Genomic DNA, 27,231 nt, shown 5'->3' on the forward strand with positions numbered 1-27,231 from the left:
TCACATTCACCCAACTGAAAACTAAACAGCCTCTATATTGTTCTATGAATTATGACATATAGGGTGACATTTAAATTGGTCTATGAATTTATTTTCATAGTTTTAGTTTATTTATTTAGGCTTAATCCTCAAATTAGTCCCTGTCTTTGTCTCGCCGTCTGATCTAAGTCCCTCATCGGAAAAATTTGTGCAAAAGGTCCTCATCAATGCAAAACATTTGGAGCAAGTCCTCACCGGAGGACGGAGCTCCGACGAGCTTGCTGAGTGGCGGTGAATGCTGATGTGGCTTTATCCACGTCATTTTTAATTAATTTTAAATAACATATTTAATTATTAAATTAAATTAATTAAAATTATTAATTACAAAATCCTTAATTTCTAATTTCATAAATATTAATCCTAAGTAAACACACACACACACAAAAAAATTAATGAGTTCATCAATGTTCTTCCCTTCATGATCTCTAACCCAGGAAAAAATCTTCCTCAACTAAACTTAAACCCAGAAAAACAAATCATCTTCCTCACATTCTTCATGTTCTTGAACCAACAACTAGCCTCAGAAACATGAAAATCAAGATCAACCCCTCCCCCAAACTCCAAAAATTTACCCACAAATTAACCTTATTCCAAAACAACATCCAACCCACAAAATAAAACCCCAAAATCCAGAAAATCAGAAACATATGAACTACCCAGAAAAATTTAAATGTCTTCAACGAAACAGATCAAAGCAACCATTCTGTCTGAATTCTGAACAAACCATGAAAATGACTGTAATATAGAGACAGGTTTGAAACAAAAACAAAACATATAGAGCCTAAATAAGAAATCTAAGTTGAGAATCCTAATAGCTCCATTAGCGACAGCAATTTACTCTTCTTCGGGTGGAAGTGTGGCGGTGTCTCTTGGGCTTCTTGATGCCGTTCTTGTGTGCCTTGGAGATAACAATCATGGACGTTGATTCCTCTTCGAATTCTTGCCTCTCTTCTTCCTCGACGCGCTACCAATCCCTTCTTCAATCTCGACCAGGTTCACCTCTCAATTACACAAAAATTCCCCCTTTTCGTTCTCCTTCTCATTCTTTCCTTAAAAAGCTGCTGAATTGAGTGTTCCAAAATCATCGCTCATTTTCGATCTCCTATCCAGCACCAACCCCACCCCCAATTTCAACCCAGAATTTCTAGAGCACAACACCCAAAACACCAAAATCAAATAACCCTAATCCCCAATTTACAAACAACCAAAACCTCAGGAACAAATCGATGCCACCGTTTCCACCGTCCAGGAACAGATCGAAGCCCTCCCTCAAGCTTTCTCGTCGCCGTCCACAGAGTCTATCACCACGACCATCGTGCTTCCATCAGTTAAGAAGAAGAAGAAAGAAGGGAACAAAACAAGAAGAACCCAGAGCCAACGACGAGCAAGGAAAAACCCAGATCGACCTCTTGAAGCCATATCGACAACCAACAAGCCATAACCACCACTCAAGCCCAAACTGAAGCAAGACCCAGTCGCATCCGGACCCAGTCGCATCCGAACCCAGATCACGCCAGATCGAGCCAGATCAAGACCAAGCGAACACGAATCGAACCATGGCTTTCTTTCGAGCTTTTAAGGTTTGCCATGGGGGTGGTTCCTGCCTCCATGGTTTGGCCGGCGGTGGTGAAGGCTTTGGTTTGGTGTACAGAGAGAGAGAGGTTGATGGGTTCAGGAAGAAGGAAAAGAAAGGGTAGGTTCTGGAAAGATGAAAGAAGAAGATGGATTTAATTTTTCTAATTAATTTAGGGTTAGATTTGTTAATTAATTTTATTTTTTTTAATTAAATTTAAATTTCTGATGTGGTATTTTTTTATTTTTTTAAAAATCCATGTAAGCCTCATTAACACAGTCAGCAGGCCATATCATCACTCGCCGGAGCTCCGCCCTCCGGTGAGGACTTGCTCCAAACGTTTTGCATTGATGAGGATCTTTTGCACAAATTTTTCCGATGAGGGACTTAGATCAGACGACGAGACAAAGACAGGGACTAATTTGAGGATTAAGCCATTTATTTATTTGAAAGTACATTTTTTTGTCGAGGCTCACGTGGTGGATCTAGTCAGCTTCTGGGTGTGCACTCAAAATTTTCCTTCTTCCTCTTATATCTGCTGGGTGTGCACTCGAAATTTTCCTTCTTCCTCTTATATATCCTCTCACCATCGCTCGTTCTCTCCACCATTATTTTCAGCCAATCACCATTGTCAATTTTTCCGACTAGTCACAAATCGCCACCAAACCACCGAGCCACCCGAGCGGCCAAGACCACCGTGCTCCCAAAATTGAAACTGAACGCAAATATTATATCCGGTAATAGTAGATATTGCCTTAATTAGGAATCTTTATTCTTTTTGTTTTTTTTTGTCAATGGAATCTTTATTCTCATATTATAGGACACTTCAATATTAGACCATACATTTGGGCTTATCTTTTTATTCTGTAACAATTGCATTTTAGTCCAAGTATTTGAGGATTATAATTCATGGAATGTAAAGTTCTCAGATAGTCTTTGGCCCGAAGCAATGGAATGCTTGGTCCCCCTTGCGGTGTACTCGTGATTTGAGATGAGCTTAAAAGTTTCAAGGCATATGTATGTGATGATATAAGTTGAATTCACACTGCGATAGGTTTTACCTTACATATTGACGCCTTATCTGAAGTTCCCTGAAATGGAAAGAGGTGTCTCTCATCACGGTTTGACTATTGACGGAGCAAGCGAACGCATGTACTCTTTGACTTTGGAGGATTGATTCAACGTTTTTATTTTGATAGGCAGGATTGATTCAGTGTGAGCATCTAAAAGTGGCGCAATGGTGGGTCATGGGGTACGAAAGTTCGTCTTCACCCTCATTTGGGAAGTGAATAACTATCTTTACCCTTGATTCACTGCCTTTATCTCGCCATCTTTGCTAAGCATCATTGTAAACCCCTATTCCAAAACACATGAATCACTTCTACTTAAGTATCTTTATTTTGGATAGACTATTTACAAATAACATATGTAATGTTTTTAGAGTTATTCGTTGTATCTTTAGAGTTATTCGTTGTATCTCTCATTTTAATCTTACACTAGATCCATGATATTTGAAAAAAAAAAGCACTAAATTATTAATTTTTTGGGGCATAAATTACACAATGAATAACTCTTCACACTTCCTTATCACTTACATCAAGGAGAGAAGAGAAGATATAAAGAAAATAAAAATGAAAATGAGATAGAATAGAAAAAAAGTGTGTGACTGAATCAAAACCCATTACAATAGTGATACTAGTATCGGAAAAAAGCAAATTGTTTTTCATCATGAGTATTGGGTTCTATCTTTTTTCTGGACAAAAGTCATTGCATTTTATCTTTTAAGATATCTATCATTTAAAAATGGGCCCTTATGTATGAACATACGAAATCTAGTAATCATACAAAAAAAAAATACATTCCACACACAGATAACTAGAGTTTTTAACCCCAACAAATTTTAGCGGCCCTTCAAAAACGTAATTAATATGTATGTCGGTTGTTGGATCTACTAGTATGTTAGACATGACATTCATTTTCCTTTTAAAAACTAGGGTGATTATCCTCAGATTCATTTTTTATGTGGTTTTGATATTATTCTGTTCTCTTATTTTATCTTCATTATTCCAGTGCGGCGCGCGGCTTCAGTATGGCAAGTTTTTCAGTAGTCTCCTCTAATTTTGCCAGAAGGTGAGTGAATCCCAAGCAAGTCTGCAATATATGTCCCCTAACAAAACAAACTCACAATTTTTCCAATATTATTTTCATCTTTTTCTTTCTTACAAAAATAAAATTACTTTGAATTATTATATCATCCACATTTTCTAACAAATTAACTTTGTGATGGATGTGTACACAATTTTGTAAACAGGCTAGAAGGCAAGGTGGCGTTAATCACCGGCGGAGCAAGCGGAATCGGCGAGAGCACTGCAAGACTATTCTCAAAACATGGAGCCAAAGTGGTAATAGCTGACATTCAAGACGAGCTAGGCTACTCTCTTTGCAAAGACTTGAATCCATCATCACCATCATCATCATCATCTTCATCTGTTTCTTACGTCCACTGCGATGTGAGGGACGAAAGCCACATAGAAAATGCAGTGGACACAACCGTTTCCAGGCACGGCAAGCTAGACATCATGTACAACAATGCAGGCGTAACCGGCGTGTTCAATCCAAACATAATGGAGAATTCTAAATCAAACTTTGAAGAGGTCATTGGTGTGAACTTGACCGGCGTCTTCCTCGGGATCAAGCACGCGGCGAGGGTCATGGTCCCGGCTCGACGGGGCAGCATTATTGCCACCAGCAGCGTGTGCGGGCGCGTGGGTGGCATGGCGTCCCACGCGTATGCTTGTTCGAAACATGCCGTCGTGGGGCTGGTGAAAAACACCGCTGTGGAGCTTGGACAGTTTGGTATTCGTGTGAATTGTGTTTCTCCGTACGCGGTCCCGACGCCGCTGACTAGAAGGAACCTTGGATTTAAAGATGATGAGGAGTTTGGTGCGTTTTATTCAAATCTTAAAGGTGTTATTCTTAAGGATAAGGATATTGCTGAAGCTGCTCTTTATTTAGGAAGTGATGAGTCCAAGTATGTTAGTGGGCATGATCTTGTTGTGGATGGGGGATTCAGTGTTTTGAATTCTGGTTATTGTGTGTTTGGACAATCATAGTTATGCTTTTTGCTGTTTAACAGTTTTATGTGGTGTGTGTTTGTTTCACACTTCATCAAACAATGTATTTTCTAATCTCTAATATTCTTATAATGGTGACATGGAATTTGTTTTATGAACTTATATAGAAATGATGAATTTTTCTTGATCATGACTCATAAAATCTAGAAGAAGTTGAAGCAAAAGCATGAGTTCTGGAGGGGAGCAAATTAAGCTATTCAACTAAAATGAAAGGATGTGGTACAAGAACAGAACAATCATACATCTTCAGAAAAATTATGGATGCATTAGCTATGTACTAGCTGCAGCATAATTAAAAATTATATCCATATTGTGGGTTTATTATTAAGAAGAAAAAGTGTCACGAGATAGTTCACCAATTTTCTTTATCGGTAACCAAACGGCTCCTAGTTTTGCACGGGCTTATCTTTGTTCCATCAGAGTTTGTTTCCACCACCTATTTTACCAGTGAAATGTAAAGTCATGAAAATAACTGCTCACTCAGATTGTACCAAACTTGAATAATGAGCAACAGATGAGACATGATACAAGACAATCTGCTACAGTCAATTTCATATTAATTGTACGGACCTCCCTTGTTTTTTTTCCTTCTCAGCTATTCATATTCACTTGTGTACAAACGATGCTTGTGTATCTCAGAGAAGTGACCGATAGATAGCACCAAAACAAGCTTTATAGTTTATACAAACACTGAAAACATCAACAATAATTGTTCAAAGACATGAATACTATACACACAACAAGTTTGGTGCTTATAGAATTGATTTTAAAGTTATAATCAATTTTGCGCATCAGAATTGATTTTGAGAAAATAGAAACTGAGAAGACACGTGATGAAGTGATAAGAGTTTCATACAGATTGCCCAAACACACAAAATCCATTGTTTAGCACTGTGAATCCCCCATCTACCACAAGATTGTGACCACTAACATACTTAGACTCATCACTTCCCAAATACAGAACAGCTTCAGCCACATCTTCTGGCACAAGATCAGCACCTTTCAGATTAGAATAAAACTTTGGAACTTCATCCTCTTCACCAAGCTTGAAGAAATTCTTAACCATCGGCGTTGGAACAAAATAAGGCGACACACAATTCACCCGAACACCGTAAGCTTCAAGCTCCACCGCCGTGTTCCTCATCAACCCCACCACCGCATGCTTTGAACTCGTGTAGGGATGTGGAGCGCCGCCGCCAATTACTCCAGAAGTACTCGCCGTGTTAATTATGCTTCCCCTACGTGCAGGAATCATGACCCTCGCCGCGTGCTTCGTTCCGAGAAACGCACCAGAGACGTTGACACTGAAAACTTGCTCAAACTCTGATTTCGTGTTGTTGAGGATGCTGGTATTGTTGTTGCCGGATATGCCGGCGTTGTTGAACATGATGTCTAGTTTTCCATGCTTGGAAACCGCCATGTTCACGGCGGTTTCGACCTCATCTTCCTTGGTCACGTTGCAGTGGACGAAGGAAGCGGATTCTAAGTCTTTGCAAACAGAGTGACCCAAATCATCTTGAATATCTGCTATCACCACTTGTGCTCCGTGCTTGGAGAAGAGTCTTGCAGTGGCTTCACCGATTCCGCTAGCTCCACCAGTGATCAGAGCCACCTTACCCTCAAGCCTTGTCCAAAAATAGTTAGAGAAGCTTAGAATTACTTAGAATGTTTGAATTTGTATGTTATTAACGAATAATTTAATATGAAGAATGCATAACAGAACATATGATAGTATTTTCTGTGTAACGTCTCACGTAGTGAGAATAATATTTGGTTGTGTTGCTTGCTTTTATATTAGAGGGAAAACAGTACACGTCATATGAGATTAAAAACTTGGATTTATATTGCAGCAAATGATCATGAATCAGTTAAGACTTGAGACAATATGACTGAAGTGTATGTTTCAAATTCTTTACCTTCTTAGAGCAGCTGAGACTAAAGAAATACTTGCCATGTGGGTAAGCTTTTCAAGTTTCTGGATAGCTAAGAGCAGAAGTATCTTCACTCGAAGTCTTCGACCTTCCTTTATCTAATAGTGAAACTTGAATCTGAATTTTACTGGTCTTGCCGTCTTATAGAGAGTAGCATTATTACTTGCAACACTCGGAACCACATGCTAAAACAATGGTGTTTTAATTGAATTTGAAGTCTCTCTTGGAAATTATGTTAGGTTTAACTCTATCTGAAAAGTTAGGTTAGAAGTGAAAACAACATTCCCATATATAAGTAAGGGTTGGTGAGAAACTCTGTTGTGGAGCTTAGACCATTTGGTGTTCGCGTGAATTGCGTGTCTCCGTACTTGGTTTCGGCTCTACTGACTAGAAGGTACCTTGGAATTCAAGATGATGAGGGGTTTGGTGCGTTAAATAAAAATCTTAAGGGCCCGTTTGTTGGACAAGATAAGCAGACATGATAGGATAGTAGTAATTCTATCCTATTGTAATATGTTGTTTGTTGCGCCAGCAAGATAGGATAACAATATTTTGTCCTTATCATATCCTATCTTTCATGTGTAAAAGTTATTCTAAGGGGGGGAGTTATGATAGAAATTATCCTGATAGGATTGTATATCAGCTTATAAATATTATGAATTTTTTATTTCAAAGGAAAATGTGATATATTTTCATTGTTTCTATCATAACCCATCAATATCTTGTTCACCTCAAACGTAATATAGGATAATAGTCTATCATGCTTTTATCATGTCCTGTCCTTATCCAATCATTTTTTCATATCCAAACCACAAAACGAGATAGAGTTCGTTTGGTGGTCAGGATAGAATAAGAGCAGAATATGATAGAGAGGTTGATAAGCACAGGATAATAACATGATATGATATATAATTAGAAAAATGTATTAAATTTTTGTTTGAATAAAAAATATATAAAAAAATTAATTCTTTAAATTTTCAATTTAAAAAGTGATTATTCTTTTAATTTAATTTTTTTAAATTTTCGTAAATGAGCATATATATGTTTTAAAATAACTTTCAGTAAATTAATTTTATTGATTAGCTTTTTTTAAGGGAGTCTATTTTAATTAAAATTATGTAGTCAATCAATTGTTTTTAACTTAGTTGTGACAAGTGTTAAATGATTAAAAATAGAGGTTAAATAAATTTTATTAAAAATATTAATTTCTCCAAAATTCTTTATGTTTAAAGGGGTTGTCTAACTGACCCTTGCTAAAAAATAGGTTAAATAACCCAAGTCTAAGTGTTTTAATGGTATTACTAAATGAGCATATATATGTTTTAAAATAACTTTCAGTAAATTAATTTTATTGATTAGCTTTTTTTAAGGGAGTCTATTTTAAATAAAATTATGTAGTCAATCAATTGTTTTTAACTTAGTTGTGACAAGTGTTAAATGATTAAAAATATAGGTTAAATAAATTTTATTAAAAATATTAATTTCTCCAAAATTCCTTATGTTTAAAGGGGTTGTCTAAATGACTCTTGCTAAAAAATAGGTTAAATAACTCAAGTCTAAGTGTTTCAATGGTATTATTACATGTGTCTCTAAAAAATTACAACTCATAGTACATGTGTCATCCTAGAGTCCAACTCATTTCATTTTTTTTATCAAATTCATTTTATTAAATTATTTATTTATACTTTAAACCCATCAATTAGGATAAATTACATAATGATCCTCTTTTCCCAAAAAAAAACCAAGAACCCTAATCCCTAATTTTGAATGTTCTATCTTTTAGGTCAAAATTAATGGGTGAGATCCTGAGATTTAATTTTTTTAACCCTAAACTCCTATTTGCGTGCCCCTTTTCTTCTTTCAATTATCTTTTGACTATATTGTGGCTTGCCTTTACTATTTCACCCTCATTGTTTGAGCTGAAATCCTATTGGCTATTGTTGCTAGCACCACCGCTTCACCTTCAACTTAAATTCTTTAGACAAATTTTTTTAATCAATGGTTGTATGGTATCAATGGTGAGATTTTTAGTCCTAAATTGAAATAGAATATTCAAAATTGGGGATTAGGGTTCTTGAGTTTTTTTGAAAAAAAATGTTTGTTGTGTAATTTATCCTTATTAATGGGTTTAAAGTATAAATGAATTATTTAATAAAATTAATTAGAAATTTTTTTAAAAAGAATGAACAATGAAATGAGTTGGATTCTTTTTCGATACATCGGAAAAAAAATGAGTTGGATTCTATAATGACACAAGTAATATGAGTTGGAATTTTTTTAAAGACACATGTAATAATACTATTAGAACAAACTAAATTTGAGTTTTTTAATCCAATTTTTAGCAATGGTCATTTAGACAGCCCAATGTTCAAATTATTATTTAAATAGAGAAATGCGAAGTCATGAAAATAACTGCTCAACCAGATTGTACCAAACTTGGATGATTCCTCCACCTCTTTTTTACCTGTGAAATGTGGAAAGGTGTGATGAAAAAATAATTCCTCCACCTCTTTTTTACCCGTGAAATGTGAAGTCATGAAAATAACTGCTCAACCAGCTGGATTGTACCAAACTTGGATAACGAGTAACAGATGAGACATGATACAAGACAATCAATCTGCAACAGTCAATTTCACAATAATAATGTACGCACCTCCCTTGTTTTTTTCCATCTCAGCTATTCATATTCACGTGTGTACAAACGATGCTTGTGGGTCTCAGAGAGGATTCTACGTCGTGACAGGAAGATACCAAAACAAGCTCTATACAAACAGAAAAAATCAACAATAATTGTCCAAAGTCATGAATACACACAGCATGTTTAATTCGTGTTTTTCAATAAATTTTAAAGTCATCATCAATTTTGCGGAGAAAGTTCTAGTCATAGTTTACATCAGAATTAATTTTGAGGAAATAAAAATTGACACACACATGATGACGTGATAATTAGAGTCTCATACAGATTGTCCAAACACACAAAATCCATTGTTTAGCACTGTGAATCCCCCATCTACCACAAGATTGTGACCACTAACATACTTAGACTCATCACTTCCCAAATACAGAACAGCTTCAGCCACATCTTCTGGTACACTATCAGCACCTTTCAGATTAGAATAAAACTTTGGAACTTCATCCTCTTCACCAAGCTTGAAGAAATTTTTAACCATCGGCGTTGGAATAAAATAAGGCGACACACAATTCACCCGAACACCGTAAGCTCCAAGCTCCACCGCCGTGTTCCTCATCAATCCCACCACCGCATGCTTTGAACTCGTGTAGGCATGTGGAGTGGCGCCACCGATTAACCCAGAAACACTAGCCGTGTTAATTATGCTTCCCCTTCTAGCAGGGACCATGACCCTCGCCGCGTGCTTCGTTCCGAGAAACGCACCAAAAACGTTTACACTGAAAACTTGCTCAAAATCTGATTTCGTGTTGTTGAGGATGCTGATGTTGTTGTCACCGGATATGCCGGCGTTGTTGAACATGATGTCTAGTTTTCCATGCTTGGAAACCGTCGTGTTCACGGCGGTTTCAACCTCATCTTCCTTCGTCACGTTGCAGTGGACGAAGGAAGCGGATTCCAAGTCTCTGCAAACAGAGTGGCCCAAATCATCTTGGATATCTGCTATCACCACTTTAGCTCCATGCTTGGAGAAGAGTCTTGCGGTGGCTTCTCCGATTCCGCTCGCGCCACCGGTGATCAAAGCCACCTTACCCTCAAGCCTAGCTTGTACAAAATTCATTTCAACATGGCATGTTATATAATTGATTTCAGCATAGCTTGATTATAATTGAAGCTGATGAGAACTTAGAATGTTTTAATATGAAGAAATAAGAAAACATAACAGAACATATTAAAGTATTGTCTGCGTAATAGATCTGACTAAGTAAAAATAAAATTTGGTTGTTACTTGTTGCTATTGTATATAGATTCCTGAATTTAAATTGCCACATATGAATCCATGATTATGAATCAATTGAGACTGTATGTATGGAAATTGAGGTGTATGTTTCAAATTGTTTACCTTCTAAGAGCAGCTGAGACTGAAGAAACACTTGCCATTTGGGTGAGTTTCTCAATTTTCTGGATAGCCGATGTAGTAAAGAAGATCTTATGCGAGTAGCCACCCCACTACAATTATAGAGAGCACCCTTATTTGACTTTGGGGCACCGCTTAGAAAAATTTGGCTCTGAAATTGTTAGGCACCAACTAAGAGTTGAGAACGATCACTTCTCTTTGGAATGCGTGTGTCCGATTTAAGTTGCTAATGTAAGAACTACGTTGGTGGTCAATAATATACTTATGAGCACGCGACTTATGGCTTCAGAGACATAGACATGTTTTGACATGTGGTGGTAATCTAAGTCGAATTCTACTAAACTTTTCTTACTGGAAAAAAAAATTCTTAGGCACGTGTTTCTTGTATTTCTGACTATAATGTTAAGCTTTATATTGCACGAAATCTTAAGGAAATGAACTAGATATTTGGAAATAGGTAAAGACTTCACAAAATTGTCTCATATATCTTTATAAAATTATAAAATTTATCTCAAATATATTTCAATGTAACATGCACATATCTTGACAGCCATATGCAAGAAAGTTTTACATTTTTTTTACAGCAAAAAATATATATTATTGAATAGGTAAATTTCATGAGAACAACCCTCTTACAAATAGGATAAATCAATAAAATCTCACCAAACAAAATCACCTCAAACACCACACCTAGATAACTTGCCTTTTTAAAACCTTCATAGGAAAAACTCATTAAAATAAAACCCTAGTGAAGGAAAAGGAGTATAACATCCCCTAGAAGTGCCTTAAAAACCCTCTAATCAATAAAACTAACACAATACAACATTAACAACCCAAAACTAACCAAACTAAATCAAACCAAGACGAAAAGGAAAACAACCCAAATCATAAAAAACTATGACCCCAAGAGGACCCATACTTATTAGGGTGTGTATGTTTGAGATGCTGCACACACCCCTCTATGACCTACTCATCCGAAACCTTCCAAACAACACACAGTTCTTTACCAACCGTCCACATCTCACGTGCGCGCTCATAAATACAATCCTGCGACGAAGAAGATGACATACCCATAGGATCCACCCTACCAGATGCAGTGCCAAACACACCTATGAGAAAGTTTTACATTTGCGTCGGTCTCGAGCTTACTCTATGTATTAGTGCCGAACCTTTTTTTAATGTATATCACGACGTTGATGTTAAGCATGTTGGGCCAAAGAAATGACCAAACAAAGGAGATTGTTTAAAACTTGGGGGATAAACTCCACATTGGGCTTTAAAGAGCAAACCACAAGTGGGCCAGACACTACATCTTTCACCCAAAACCTTAAGGCTTTGAGTGTATGGGTCCTCACACTTATAAATCACTCAAACATATATTTATCTTCCAATGTAAAACTTACTCACACTTTATACACAACAAGGCCGACACTAAATCAGTTATAGCGTCACTTTTTATCTCGGTAGAGTTTTGGTCGATGTTCATTGGAGTTTTTCCTATGGTGTCTCCTTATAAAAATAAATGATAAAAGCTTATATCATCTGAAGTTTTCTAATGATGTCACGTCCTAGAAAATAAAGTTACTTTTAAAAAATATTGAACATGTTTGATTGCCGTTTTTAAAATTGTTTTTCAAGAAAACATTGTTTGAATTAGATAGATGTTTTTTAATATTAAAAAAATTGTAATCTGAAAACTAAAAACTAAAACAGAAATAACTTTAGGCTGCATGTTCTGATATTTTAATTTTAAAAACTGAAATTGAGAATTGTTTTTGAAAACAAACATAATTTTCAATTTCAATATTTAAAAAAAAAAACAGTTTTCAAAATTATAATCAATCCGGTCAAGTCTGCATGTTAAATGCAAATTACATGCAAATCATGCATGTTACTAGATATACATGCACCGCCACTGGACATGTACTCGTCAATATGTCATGATGAAAAGGAATATATGACACATAGCGGACAATGTGTAAAAGTACAAATCACTATTGGAGCATCAAATGATTTCACTTATTGGTCGGTCGATAGCAGCCAAGCAAGCATGATTGAAACAACGAAAGCAACAATACACAGTTAAAAAATTTAAGCAAATCAATTAAGATTGACAACTTAAATTTTAAGTTTATTTTTGCGGTGAAATACATTAGCCGACCGATTAAAAAACATTCATAGACATTCTCACACAGACTGCCTAAACACACAAAACCCATTGTTAACCACCGTGATTCCTCCATCTATCACAAGGTTGTGACCACTAACGTACTTGGACTCATCACTTCCCAGATAAAGAGCAGCTTCAGCCACATCATTCGGCACAAGATCAGCACCTTTCAGGTTAGAATAAACCGCTTGAACACCCTCGTCATCAAGCTTAAAGAAAGTCTTAGCCAATGGTGTGGGAACAACATAAGGCGACACACAATTCACCCGAATGCCAAATGCTCCAAGTTCCACTGCTGTGTTTTTCATCAACCCCACTACACCATGCTTTGAACTTGTGTACGCATGTGAAGCCGCACCACCAATGCATCCACATATGCTAGCTGTGTTGATAATGCTTCCCCTTCGAGCAGGAACCATCACCCTAGCAGCATGCTTTGTTCCAAGAAAGACACCAACCAAGTTAGTGTTGATAACTTGCTCAAACTCAGATTTCGTGTTGTCAAGTATGTTGGTTTTGTTCGCACCAGTTATACCGGCATTGTTGAACATGATGTCTAGTTTGCCATGCTTGGAAACCGTTGTGTTTACAGCAGTTTCAACCTCATCTTCCTTTGTCACGTTGCAGTGGACGAAGGAAGCGGATTTCAAGTCTTTGCAAAGTGACTGGCCCAAATCATCCTGGACATCTGCTATCACTACTTGTGCTCCGTGCTTGGAGAAGAGTCTTGCAGTGGCTTCACCAATTCCACTCGCGCCACCGGTGATCAAAGCCACCTTACCCTCAAGCCTAGCTTGCACAAAAATCATTTCAACATGGCATGTTATAGTTAAAGTAGATTAGAACTTGAAATTTGAATTTGTATGTTACTCCATCTTTCACCTGTTTCTATATATGTCACTATTTTAATTTTTTTTTCTTATTTATTTGTCAAGAAAGGGGTTGTCTAAATGATCCAAGATAAAAAAATGAGTTAAATAACTCAAGCTTAGGTGTTCCAATTGTACTATTACATATGTCTTTAAAAAATTACAACTCATGTTACATGTGTAATCCAACTCATTTCATTATTATTATTATTTTATATTTTTATGAAGTTCATTTTATTGAATAGTTTAATTATATTTTGAATCCATCAATTTGGATAAACTATACAACTTGTTAGAGTATAATATAAAACCATTAAAGTGACCCTTACCCAACAGCTTAAGCTTTTGGGATTAAGTGGTTGTCTGACACAACTAACCTCTTTTAAAAAAAAACAAGAACCCTAATCCCCAATTTTAAATAATCTTTTTCAGTATAGGACCCAAAGTCTCACGCTCACCATTGATAATCACTGGAAATTTTGATTGTTCTATTTCATGGAAGTGAGTCTCAACGGAAACACCTCCTTCAACCATTGGAGGAACTTCCTAATTTTAAACACCTCCTTCGGCAATTAACAATAAAAAAAGAACAAACAAATGGTTTTGGTTATTTGTTACTAAAATTGCTCCATCTTCCACGTGATGAAAAACTGGGTGGAGACTATATGCAGCAAGCAAGAGAAACCAACAACTCGAGTTGTATATTTAGCAAAGCAATAATAACAACAATAATGAAAGGGAAAAAGCAATACGATGGCGAAAATCAAAATAATGATTTAAGTGGTTCCGGTGATTATCAATGATGAGATTTCGGGTTCTAAATTAAAACAGAACATGCAAAATTGGGAATTAGGGTTCTTGATTGGTTTTTTTTTTCCGGAAAAAAGGTTTGTTGTGTAATTTATCCTAATTAATGGGTTTAAAATATAAATAAATTATTTAATAAAATGAATTTGACAAATATATAAAAAAAATGAATCATGAAATGAGTTGGATTCTATAATGACACATGTAACATGAGTTGGAATTTCTCAAAAACACATGTAGTAATATTATTGGAACACCTAGGCTTTGGGTTATTTAACCCATTTTTTATCTTGGGTCATTTAGACAACCCCGTCAAGAAAACATTAATTATGTTTTACAAATTGTATCTTTAAATTAATGATGTAGGAACAGTGAAAAGTCATAATTAATAAGAGAAAAAAAATGTATATTAAAAAATTAGAAAGTGATTTTAATAAAAAAATATGAATAATTAATGTTCCCGAATGATTGCTTAAGTAATAAGAGCTAGGGGACATATGTGTTGGGATCTTAAAATAAGATTTGGATAGAATAAGATCTCACTATTGGAGTTATCTTACGTAGCATGAGATCTTAGCAAAAACTAATTAAGACCCGTGTCTTAGTTCAGCAACTTTCAAATGTAGTATCTTAAATAAAATAATCATTGTTTTTTCTATTATTCAAGACCATAATTGAAAATGTGTTGTTATTTATTTTTCAATAATATAAATTTCCTTTCAATTTCAATTAAAGAATATCATGTTGTATTTTAATTACATGTTTTCTATCATGATGAAATTTAATTATTTTTGATTGACAATAAGAAATATATTAAATAGAAGTACAAGGTGTACTTCAACCCAATAAAAAGAGAATGAGGAAGGAAGAAGAAAAAAAGGAGAGAAGTTACTTACAAGTAAAAATGCATCGTTCCTACAGAAAATGACTAACCCACCTAATACCCCCTTGAAAAGAGACTTAACCAAACAAGCCTCATTAAAACCTTGCTAGGATAAAACCCTCTTGGGAAAACCTAGCAAGGAAAAAGAGTACTCATTTTGAGAAGTCAAAAGAGAATTTTCAAGGGAGCTTACATCAAGATCTAATATCCCATCCCAAACTAAGTCCCAACAATAAAGGGTATGTTTGTTTTTCAGTTGGGCCCTTCAAAAGCACTTTCAGTTCTATGTAACTTTGTGCCATTTTGTTTGGTAAATTTTAAACCCAATTTTACTCAACCCATTTTTAATCCTAAACCCACTTTCACTCAACTCACCAAAATCAACACTTCTATGTTACGTTGAGTGAAAGTCCGTTGACACTATTCTAAATAAATTTTAAAACTAAAAAACTTCATTCAGACAATACTACCCCAACTTCCAATATGTACCCATTTCTCGTAAAATCTCATGAAATCTGTTTAAATTGAAAAACTCAATTCTCATTCACGAGAAAGATATATTATAAACTAGTGATTTTTTAAATATAATAATATATACTGTATTATGTATTAAAGAAGTAAACGTTCTTTTGTATTTTGATTTAGAGTATATATAATTAACTACAGCTTACCTTTCAAAAAAAAAACAGCTTAATTAATTATGCTTTAGTTACTTTTTAATTTACACATTTTAATTACTAACATGTATTTTTAATACTTTTATATTAACTACAGTACAAGAGTAGTTAAAAATAATGAATGAATTTTTTTTTTCATATTAATTTTATTATAAAAATCATACCCTTTTTAGTAATTGTACAACTTAAAAGTGCTTTTCATTAGTATTATCCAAACATAATTCATGATATCAAACTTCGTTTCGAAATAAAAGTATCCAAACATAAATCACATTAAAACTAACCTACTTTAACTCAAACTCTATTTTCCAAATCCACATTCACTCAAACTCTATTTCGCAAACTGAAATCCAAACACACACAAAGCCGTGAAAGGCAAAGTCATTCCTGCATCCAATTTTTCATACAGAACCTCCAGGAAATAACCAACACCATTTAGATTTGTGAAATGATGAAATTTAATTATATTATATTTAAAATATTAAATAAGTTGTATTGAATTAACGATTAAATTTAGTTTAAACATAGATGAAAATAAATAATATAAATATATTTGGTATTGTGGGTCCAACCAAAAGTAAAACAAGATCTCAACTACAAGAGCAAAATATGCACCGGAACCTTATGAGTGTCTTAAATCATATGTGGCAGTTTGAGCCCAAAAAAAGATTTATGTGTTAGAGATGCTCTAACAAACATGTTACTCTATAGTATACTATGGACGGTGTAAAAGAGATTATCTGTTGTACGTACATATATAAGGGTACGTAAAATAATACTAGTTAATTTTATACTCCATTAAGACTCTGCGTATGGAAATTAGGGGTATGTTGCAAATTATTTACCTTCTAATTAGAGCAGCTGAGACTGAGATTAATGAAGACCCACTTGCCATGTATGTGGGTAGCTGGAAGTCTTCGAACTCGATCGTTTTGTTAGATAGCTAGTGAGAACTGAAATGAACCTAATATTTGCTTGTCTTATAGAGTTGCCTTCCTTGCTAAACTTGTAGAACCACATGTAGTGTTTAAATTGAATTTGAATTGTCTCTGTCAATCTTATGAGAGGCCAAGATGCTTTGTTTGTTTCATGAGAAAAAAAGAGTAATTCAATCACACATCACTTTCTCTTTCATTACATTTTCATTTTTCTTTATTTCTGTACATTTCCTATCATAATTTTTTGCTTAAATATGGTCGGGGTCCCTCACATTATAGGAGGAATCAAGTTAGGTTTCTGGAAAACATTTCTTTGAAATGTCATCCCTCCCAAAAAAAATTAATCAAATTGAGTTCAAAGTGTGTTTAATCATGATGTGACACGAATTTGGCTCATTCAACATGTCCACATGGCTTTCTAATTTGTCCCAAGCCACTAAGATTGTACTATTGAATGTCTCAGCTAAATTATTCATAGTGACATCACACTTAGGGTAAAAGGTATATGCATGCTTACACTAATGAATTATGGGGATAGCCGACAACCATTTATATGAAAGTAATTATTAGTTGAGGTGGATAAATAAGAAAGCCACATAGAAATGCTGAATGAGCTAAATTCGTCCACATCATGATTTAACACACTTTGGACTCAGTTTGATTAAAAAAAATTGGAGGGATGATATTTCAAAGAAAATTTTTCCAGGGACATAACTTGATTCCTTTTATAATGTTAGGAGTCAGGACTCCGACCATATTTAAACCTTTTTTTTTACCGAACACCAGTTTTATTTTTACATTTTCTATCATATTACCTATATCATATATATCACTTACTTCTCCCTTTTTTCTTCCTATTTTTTTAAGAGGGTTGAAAGATGTGTGAACAAACTATTATTCGAAAAAGAAAAAACATGATAGGTGAGAAAAAAAGTTGTTTGTTGTAGTACCTGAAATGATTTGTACCAAAAGAAAATATACATGCTGTGATTATATTTGTATTAATAGCGAGGTGTAAAGTGGCAACGGGTTGAATTTTTTCGCGTGATTTTCTCATCTTGAGAGACGTTCTTGGTTAATCTATTTTGGTAGATGCATATAATTGCACTTTAGGGTACTAACCTTATTGGTTTTTGTTATCTTTGTTTGAAAATGATGATAATGTTATTATCTTGTTATTATATTATTTTAAAATCAATGATCATGTTTTATCTTATCATGAATTTCAATCTAATAAGCATGCTTATCTATTTTGTGATTTCAATGGTTGAGTTAACCCCTTACTTGTTTGGTAATTAATGTTTATGCGCTTAATCCCATATATAGACTATGAAGAAACGTCTAGTGAAGGTTGACCGTACCTTTTATGAGAAAGATGATCCTTCCGGTGGAATTGAAGCACGCGATCGAAGACCATAGAGCAAATATTGGAGAAGAAGATCGACACGCTTTATGACGAGTTGTTTGGATTCGTGAAGGGATTCTTCGCCAACTAGAACTTAGTTTTCGATGAACCTTATCTCTTGCCATTTAGTTTTTGAATATTTTTTATTATGGATATATTTATGTTAAATTTTGATCATATTATCTAATGGGATATATGTTTACTACTAAGTTTAAGATGAGATTTTGAAACTTGAAATTTGAAATGGTTTTATCTAGCGAGGCGGCGGTTAGAACTTATTTGATGTTGGGTGAGGAATTCTCGGGTTGTTCTGGCTAGGAAAATCTTGGTACTTAAGTTGTCCATTGTAACACACCTAACTTTCTTGGGAACTTCTCGGATGCACTTGCCTTGGTGATGATGAGTGGTTTTCAAAAAAAATCCTAATGTTTTTGGAAATTTGAAACTAGTCCCTTATCTCTGTTGGGTTACTAGTGTGATCCTTAATTGAGAAATTGATCAGGTGTTACATTTGGTCTTAGGCATGCATGGAAATCAGAGCATCATGATGTTGTCTTGGTGTCTAACTGTAGGGAAGCAGTGAATGTTCTTACCATTGGTTGTGAGGGAAGATTATCAGGAATTGTACGTCGTCCAGAGATTGGATAATCACCTTCTCTCATGTTTCTCATGAATTCAATCTGGTTGTTGATACTTTGCCTCATTTGGCGTCTAGATGTGCAACTTCTTGGAGGATATGAAAATTTCCTCCTTCCAACATGATCCCACTTTTATGTCAAGATTTTCTTGTTTAATTTTTTCTAGTCTGTTTGCATTCTTTAATCTTCCAAGTGTATCTACCATTTTTTTTCAAGTATAACAAAAAAAAAATTATCTCCTTATTTTTGCATAAATTTCCCTCTCCAAAAAGTCACACTATCTCTTTTATGTTAAATATGATGATAGTTTAAAAAAAAATTAATGATTCTTAAATATTAAAGAATTACTCCCTTCGTTCCAAATTTGTTGTTTTAACTTTTTATATATTTTCTAAAATAGTTGTTGTTTACAAATTCAAGACTATTTAACACATGTTTTTCCATATCTGCCCTCACGTAATATTGTATATCTCACGTACCACCTTCAATTTTCACCAATCACAATTTTCACAAATCACTTAATCAATAATTATCATTCACTTTCTTTATATAACTCAACTTTAAATAGAGACATATTAGTCAAATTTTATATCAATCAATGAATCATTAAACTATATATATTACCTTAAACAACGACTATTTTAAAATACTGGACTATTAAAGAGTTACTTATATTTTAAATACAAAAAAACTCACAAAGTGACATTAAGAGCATCTCCAATACAAGGTTCTTAATTCTTATTTTTGAGTTGAGAACTGAGTTCTTAACCACTGCAGGGGATGACGTGAAGTTCTTAGTTTTTAAAAATAAGAACTAGGTTCTTATATAAGAAGTTTTACTTTTCGAGTTATTAGCATAAAAAATTAATTTTTTTTCGCTCATTCATTTAATTTAAATATTGAATTAGCATTTAAATTTAAATCAAAATTATATGGAAATAAAAATATTAATATATATAATGGTATTGTGTGACCGGATTAATAGTGCTAAGTGCTAAGAACTAAGAACTCATGATTGGAGCAAAATCTACCAAGAGTTACTTAAGCACATGTGACAGTACGTGCACACATGAATAGTGCTAAGAACTAAGAACTAACATGGAAAATGATCTTATAAAATGATAAAATTTAGGATACACAATTATACTGAGTTGAAATATATGTTTCAGAGAACTAAAAAGTCAAGGGAGTCTTTCTTCTTATTTTCGAAATTATGCATGTTTGTAACAAAAAAAAATTATGCATGTTTAGCATCAAACTTCATGATTAGAACATTAAAAGTCAACACCTTAAATATATATATATATATATATATATATATATATATATAAAAGTTGACCTCAATTCAATTAAATGAACTGGTACAATAATATATAAGTTTTTGTTGAACATTACAGAAATTGCATTTTAAAACGCTTATTTTTTCAGTTTTACAGCGCTTATGAAGCGCTGTAGCTTGTACCGTTGTAGTACTGTCCAACGCTATTTTTAAAAGCGCTGTAGAACATGGAATATACTACAACTCTTATTCTTAAAATGCGTGGTTGTATGCATGTATTCTATATCACTTTCTTTAAAGAAGCGTTTTAGCATCTATGCATTCTACAACGCTTTCTTAAATAAAAGCGCTTTAGAATGAAATATTCTACAGCGCATTCTTAAGAAAAAGCGTTGTAGATGTATGCATTCTACAACGCTTTCTTAAAAGAAGCGCTTTACATGACATTTCCTTTTAAAACAAATTTTCAGGTCAACCTACCTAGTTCAATAATCAACCACTAATTACAAAAATGGCAATTCAGATCCAAATTCAAGTATGTACAACATTTAGAGGCAAAAGTATATCATTTCGAGATGAATAATACTATCAAGCACACAGTAACTTGAAGGAATAGGATTAAGGGCCTATTTTTTATAAACCAAAGTGTATTTAAGCAAAGCACAAGGGTGCTTAATACCTACAAAAGATTAGAAAACTATAAAATGCTTAGCATATAACTACAAGTAGCTACATGTAACTACAATGTGGTTCTGTGTTCTTAATCTCAATACCCTCCATCCTAAAATAAATTGTAGGATGACTTACACAGCATCAGAACTCCGGAAGTTCTTCCAAAAGCTGCAAACATCTTGGCTATCACTTCAGTGTGACTTTTCTTCCAACTGTTGTCTGTAAGCAACTAAGCTCTACAGATATAAATGGCAGCATAAAGCATGGGTTTTATCAGATAGGATTCATAAGAGGATATAACAAAAAAAAATATACACATGATCTGATAGTATCAAATTAGAAGAGGTAACAAATTCAGGAAAAGGACGAGAATATCTTCCCTTGCATCCTCTGAACCTGAAAAATCAACGATCATTAGCTGTTACTTGGACAGTAACCAAACACCCCAAAAATTCAAAAAACAAAAGAAGAGAAAAAAAGTCTCCCTGCACCCCATTGGAAGCAGATTATAATTTATAGGTTTTCCATTAGGCTAAAATATTTTTTAATTATCAACAAGCAAGGTCCTAATTAAGAGGAATTCTACATTACTTAACTAAGATTAATGGAAAACATTATTGTCCTTCATATGTCTATATTCAATTATTTAATTAAAACTTCATATTGTAAGCTGTATAGTTTAAGCTTGTTTTTGCACAATAACCACAACAAAAACCCTTTCACATATAGATGAAAATATAATGTCTCCTTATCGTAAATCGTGTCTATTACCTACGGTTTTTATTGACCTCCTACTTCAAGCTATAGAACTATCCTTCATCTAATCTACAATCTCTAATGGATTCAACATGTCTTCACCAAATATGCTCATACCACCAAAGGCAGGATTCTACTATCTTTGCACAATAGATGTTATCCCTACTTTCTCTCGAATGCGTTCATTCATAATCCTATCTTGTGTTGTGTCATCATGTGTCCAGACCACTAATCCATCATAAGGTTCTAATCTTCGAAAGATTAAGCTTATTTTCTAGGTGGACTTGTTTCCCCTATATTCAGATCCATATAACTTTGCATGTATAGTTGTGTGGTAACTATTTTCTTAAGCCCGAGTGGTACATTTTTCTCATGAATAAATCCTGATCTCAACTCTGCTGAATTCCTATGGCTTACAACTCCTATTTAAATGGTATGATATTGTCACTAATTTTCATCTCTAAAATAGACTTAGGTTATTTTCTACTAAAGTTACAATTTATATATTAGAACTGCTTATTTGAACTCTATGGAGATGAATCCCGGTTCTCAAATAAAAAACTACTAAATTATGATTTCTGTGCAAGCACATAGGTTGTGGATGAGCTGGTAGAGGATTCAACATCCAAATGGTCCAACACCATCATCATAGCCAAAACTCGAAGGCTAGGCCGATTACAGGTGAGCTGCAAGCTCCTAGGCAGATTTCCAATAATTTTAATTTCCATTAGGAATTCATTTAGTTCCTTTAACTGAGAAAATTGGAATAATAATAAAACTACAAAATGTAAGCAATCAAGGAAGATCATATATGCAGGCAATTATCAGCCAACAGAAAACAGAGAACAAAAGCTGCCGAAACTAAGCCGTAGGACCCAATCACCTACAAAGAGGGTCATTTCATATTTCCTATATAGCCCTCACAAAACATTGCTTTTACTCTGTCACTAATTTCAGAAGCATTCTATGCATATTTCAGCACTCAGACATCAGTAAATACCAGGCTAAGGGATCATACCTGAGTATATGCATAAACACTAACTTCTGTAGGTCCCACATGACTTCCTCTACTAGTAAACTCCCCCCTGATATATGTAAAGCAATGGTATGCCAGTAAATAATTCTAAATTAGTGACCTGTTTTTCGATAAAAAGTAAAGATCAATCCCTGTCCTTTTGTATTTGATAGAAAATAAAAATCAATCATAAGAACTGCAAGATGCTACCTCTTGTGAGATTAGTCTCTCAAGATACATGATAATAGACCTCAATGAGATTAGAAAACTACAAAATGCTTAGCATGTAACTACACTGGTTCTGTGTTCTTAATCTCAATACCCTCCATCCTAAAATAAATGGTAGGATGACTTACACAGCATCGGAACTCCGGAAGATCTTCCAAAAGATAAAAACATCTTGGCTACAAAAAAACCAGTAGCACCCGCTCCACATTTCCTGATACAAAACCTCAGCTCTGACCTCTAGGGAAGGAACCTTTCACAAACCAGAAATTACCAAAGCCAGCATCCACCCATCCCTGCAACTTTATTTTTGTTAAGAATCCAAACAACTAATATACGTAGCATCAGCATGCGCTACGAAAACAATTCCATGAGTTATCTAACCTTTGATCAAGTTACCTGAACCCCAAAATCCAGCAATCAAAGACAAAATAAACAGAATCATGGATCCATAATGTCCATTTTTTATTAATAAATGTGAATAAAATATTAAACGAGGTTTATCCTATTAAATGTGAATAGTTAGATAGTCTGTACTCGGTACACACGAACACACAGGCTTAGAGATAGATGGATGGATAGATACATCTATCCCATCAAAACAAGAACAATCTGAAATAAAAACAAACATAGAAAGAGGGACACTGTCCTAAGACAAGCTAAACAAACATTAGTAAGATAGAATTGTTAATGGCAGAATCTTCAACAAGGAAAAAGAATAGTAAATAAAAGAATTGGAAGCATTCTTCTATAAAAAATGAAGTACAATACACTAGACAGAAGGTAGCACAACTTCCTAATGAGGATAATTGATGATCAGCTTTGTGTATTTAAAATAGGTATTTTGTGTAATCAATTTTATGAAGACTACTAACCTCTCTGAGAACTCTTTCAACTGATCATCATGGTAAACCTAGAAAAAAACCTCATCGAGTCTACCCAGAGGTGATTGTTCATTCTCTTCTTCCTCTGAACAAAACCTAAGAAGCAGAAGAGGACCAAGAAGCCAACAACGTCTGCAACCACCCGACGCGACCACAAGTTCCGCGTCGACAGGCAACGACCGTGGTGTAGGCGAGCAGCTAAAATCCACGACCCGAACCAAAGGAGGCGTGTCTGGCTGGGGACGTTAGACATGGGAGGAGGCCGCTGCCGAGTACGACAAGGAGGAGCCAACAACGCCTCCTACGGGATCTGACGGTGGCGCTTCATTCTTCGATGTCCTGGCCTCCCCGACTTCCGTTCTTCCCTACGGTGGCGACTCGACGACGTCGATCGACGGCTTCCGTTACCTTGACATGGACGCGCCGGGACTCTGCACCGACGCACCGCTAAGTCTGTCGGACATGGATTTTGAACCTGATCATCACAAAGGTCAGAAGAGAAGTTGTGGAAGACACTGGATTTCAGGGTTTCTTGGGCGTGAAAAGAAAAGTGAAAGAGTGGGGTGCGAAGTTTGGGGTTAGTGCAGACTAGTTTTTTTTTGTTTTTTTTAGAATAATAAAATTATTTGATATTCTAAAGCGTTTTTTCATATAAACGTTGTCTGTACATATATTCACAGACAACGCTTTAACATGATAAACGCTTAAATAGTTTATTGTATTTTTTAATATAATTTTAAAGCGCCTTTGCTTTCAAAGCGCTATAGAAAATTCAAATTTTTAAAACGTTTATCTACATAAGCGCTTTAAAGTAGTTCCGTGTGATATTTTAAAGCGTTTCACCTCACAAACGCTTTAAAACAGACGCTTTAGTATGCCATTTCTGGCGTAGTGATTCATTGATATATAAGTTGACCTTTGGGTTTTCCTTAAAAAAAATATAACGTTGACATTCTGCATTGGTCAATAAAATCTCAATCAATAGATATCTAGGCGTTGGTTGAGGCATGATCTGATGCTCCCCGCGTGCGTTGCTTTTATTTACCAAAATTTGTCCACGCCTTCATTTCTTTTCTCTGTATATAAACAGCAACCCTTAACCCCAGCTCAAACTCAACTTACACCATTAAATCACCATCTTACAGCTTCCATTTTCATCTTTTCCTCCAGTTCCAATATTCAGGTACACTCAGTTTTCGGGTATAGTTGTTGTTTTAAAAATACCTAGTCTCACAAACAAAATGGCATCAATTTCCAAGGCCGTTAACGCAATTTAATGTGCAAAAAACGTACGTGCATATGGAGATTCTTCTGCCTGACTGCCTTTGCCCAAATTGCATACATACATGGAAGGTGATGACGATGATGATGTTGTTTATGACTATGCTCCCGCAGCATGAGCTCTCATATTTTGCCTAGTGGCCATATGCATTGACAGTGATCTGGATCCTTTTAAGTATTTTTTTTTTGTTGTTACAATGAGAGGAGCGCCCCAAACGAAAAGGAAAACTATAACTCCGATCCACCGGAGAGCTAGGGAGAACAACCCATCAGATTCTTTTAAGTATAAACTCGCTTAAATTTACTTCATTTTAATCTTATGTCACTTAAAAAAAAAGAGTTAAAATTATATTGATCTCTTTTTATACTTTTTATACTTTTTTGAACTCTTTATACTTAATAGTGAATGATACTCTTTAAATATTTATAGAGATATATAAACAAATAACAATGTTGTACTTAGAATTATCAAATGTCAATTCATTCATTTGAGAATATCTTAATTAATCCCATGGCATTGTAGCCAATGATACTGTTATATTTGTTCCATCACTATATTCTATGTCAATTATACTTTCTTTACATATCATTTTCACCTCCATCTTCATGAAATATATATAAGGAAATGATAGAAAGAAAAAAAGTGATAAGATAAGTCACGTGATAAAAAATACAGAAAGATAAGAAGAAAAATAATGAAAATGAGTTGGAAGAAAAATGGGAGTGTAAATGGATCATTACTTTCTATGTGTAATGCGGATGTTCATTTCTTAGCTTGAGTTTAATATTATTATTTTTTTAAATTGAGTCTTGTACTTTTTTTTTAAAATCTTGTACTTATTTATTCTTAATTGTCAATAAAATTTGTTGGTTTTTCAAAGAAACAGAATGAATGAAATTTTCACTCATTTCCAACTACATCTAAATTAGAAGAAAAAAAAAAACTTATATACACCTTATTTCCAACCACATTTAAAGTAGTAACTTTTATGTGACACAAACTCAAAACATTATCTTTCTACAAATCTAATTAAAAAACGAAGACAACTCATTAAAACAAAAGTTTACGATCATAAGATTTAAGTATTTTGTCGCTGAACTTTGAGTGAAGTTTAATTTCCATCTCTTGCTAGTATAGTTTCCAAAAATCATCTTCTAGATTATGAATACGGTTGATGTTGGTTCTCGTAAGAAAATTGGACTCTAATGACCTTGTTATGAGTATGGTTAGGACTGTTCATGGTTCGGTTCTTTGCTTGAACCGAACCGAACCGAACCTGAACTAAAATTTTGGTTTGAGAGAACCGAACCGAATCGATATAGTATGGTTCGAACCTAACCGAACCGGTTTCAAATTTCGGTTAACCAGTTCGGTAAAACATGCATATTTATAGATGGTTCGAACCGAACCGAACCGATATACTATAACCGAACCTGAATTGGTAGTTGATATTTTGGTTCGGTTACCGAACCGGTTTCTCAATTTAGGTTCGAGTTCGGTTCGGTTCTTAAAGGTTCGGTTCTTAAACGGTTCAGTTTTCAGTTCGGTTCTTGGTTAGCTTCGGTTCTCAGAGAACCATGAACAGTCCTAAGTATGGTAGTGCAGACGTCTCTTGCCAATGTTTGGGCCTTACCCCTATGGAATGAATTCCATTAACCTTTGTCCAAAAAATATTAAGGTGCCACCAAATTAGAATAACGGCGAATATATTAGGAAGAAACATTTTCAGACACATATTAAGGGGTGTTAGAATTTTCAAACATTGGCGTTCTTCCGCCACCAACAACAATGTTACGTTGGTTTGACGCAAGAAGCGAATTCAACTCAGCCGGGGGCAAGGACCAATACTGGAGATTAAATTGAAAACACACACCCAAGAAAGCAAGTATGTCAGTACACATGTTTGTCTCACGTAGGACATTTAGAAACTAACACGCCATCGACAGGTTAAAATATTAACAATCTCCACCAACAAAGCTCCCAAATGCAACGTCAAAGGAGGTGAATT

At 34.6% G+C, this 27,231-nt stretch overlaps 4 protein-coding genes across 4 annotated transcripts; 1 reads left to right on the plus strand and 3 right to left on the minus strand.

The window, feature by feature from the left end:
• Window positions 1-3,583: 3,583 nt before the first annotated feature.
• On the plus strand, window positions 3,584-4,824 carry LOC130747112 (borneol dehydrogenase, mitochondrial-like). The gene is made up of 2 exons (XM_057599952.1): window positions 3,584-3,742; window positions 3,924-4,824. Exons 1-2 carry the CDS (start codon window positions 3,702-3,704, stop codon window positions 4,723-4,725), a joined length of 843 nt encoding a protein of 280 aa, XP_057455935.1. The 5' UTR covers window positions 3,584-3,701; the 3' UTR covers window positions 4,726-4,824.
• Window positions 4,825-5,580: 756 nt separating this feature from the next.
• Window positions 5,581-6,931, minus strand: LOC130747114 (borneol dehydrogenase, mitochondrial-like). The gene is made up of 2 exons (XM_057599954.1): window positions 6,663-6,931; window positions 5,581-6,371 (listed from the first exon to the last, which is right to left on the minus strand). Exons 1-2 carry the CDS (start codon window positions 6,698-6,700, stop codon window positions 5,597-5,599), a joined length of 813 nt encoding a protein of 270 aa, XP_057455937.1. The 5' UTR covers window positions 6,701-6,931; the 3' UTR covers window positions 5,581-5,596.
• A 2,546-nt stretch (window positions 6,932-9,477) lies between these two features.
• LOC130747113 (borneol dehydrogenase, mitochondrial-like) lies at window positions 9,478-10,958 on the minus strand. The gene is made up of 2 exons (XM_057599953.1): window positions 10,709-10,958; window positions 9,478-10,406 (listed from the first exon to the last, which is right to left on the minus strand). The coding sequence occupies exons 1-2, from the start codon at window positions 10,744-10,746 to the stop codon at window positions 9,632-9,634; spliced, it is 813 nt and encodes a 270-aa protein (XP_057455936.1). The 5' UTR covers window positions 10,747-10,958; the 3' UTR covers window positions 9,478-9,631.
• A 1,799-nt stretch (window positions 10,959-12,757) lies between these two features.
• On the minus strand, window positions 12,758-17,098 carry LOC130747115 (borneol dehydrogenase, mitochondrial-like). Its single transcript, XM_057599955.1, has 2 exons — window positions 16,975-17,098; window positions 12,758-13,682 (listed from the first exon to the last, which is right to left on the minus strand). Exons 1-2 carry the CDS (start codon window positions 17,022-17,024, stop codon window positions 12,911-12,913), a joined length of 822 nt encoding a protein of 273 aa, XP_057455938.1. The 5' UTR covers window positions 17,025-17,098; the 3' UTR covers window positions 12,758-12,910.
• Between the last annotated feature and the right edge of the window lie 10,133 nt (window positions 17,099-27,231).

This window comes from Lotus japonicus, chromosome 3, assembly GCF_012489685.1.
Source record: "Lotus japonicus ecotype B-129 chromosome 3, LjGifu_v1.2".
NCBI lineage: Eukaryota > Viridiplantae > Streptophyta > Magnoliopsida > Fabales > Fabaceae > Lotus > Lotus japonicus.

Bases quoted from the DNA above. Each gene is read 5' to 3' on its own strand.
- LOC130747115 (XM_057599955.1), bottom strand. From the start codon at position 17,024: ATGGCAAGTGGGTCTTCATTAATCTCAGTCTCAGCTGCTCTAATTAGA. The intron at 13,683-16,974 runs GTAAATAATTTG...TGTGCAAGCTAG, and splicing joins TCAGCTGCTCTAATTAGAAG to GCTTGAGGGTAAGGTGGCTT.
- LOC130747112 (XM_057599952.1), top strand. From the start codon at position 3,702: ATGGCAAGTTTTTCAGTAGTCTCCTCTAATTTTGCCAGAAG. The intron at 3,743-3,923 runs GTGAGTGAATCC...TTTTGTAAACAG, and splicing joins TCCTCTAATTTTGCCAGAAG to GCTAGAAGGCAAGGTGGCGT.
- LOC130747113 (XM_057599953.1), bottom strand. From the start codon at position 10,746: ATGGCAAGTGTTTCTTCAGTCTCAGCTGCTCTTAGAAG. The intron at 10,407-10,708 runs GTAAACAATTTG...TGTACAAGCTAG, and splicing joins GTCTCAGCTGCTCTTAGAAG to GCTTGAGGGTAAGGTGGCTT.
- LOC130747114 (XM_057599954.1), bottom strand. From the start codon at position 6,700: ATGGCAAGTATTTCTTTAGTCTCAGCTGCTCTAAGAAG. The intron at 6,372-6,662 runs GTAAAGAATTTG...TTTTTGGACAAG, and splicing joins GTCTCAGCTGCTCTAAGAAG to GCTTGAGGGTAAGGTGGCTC.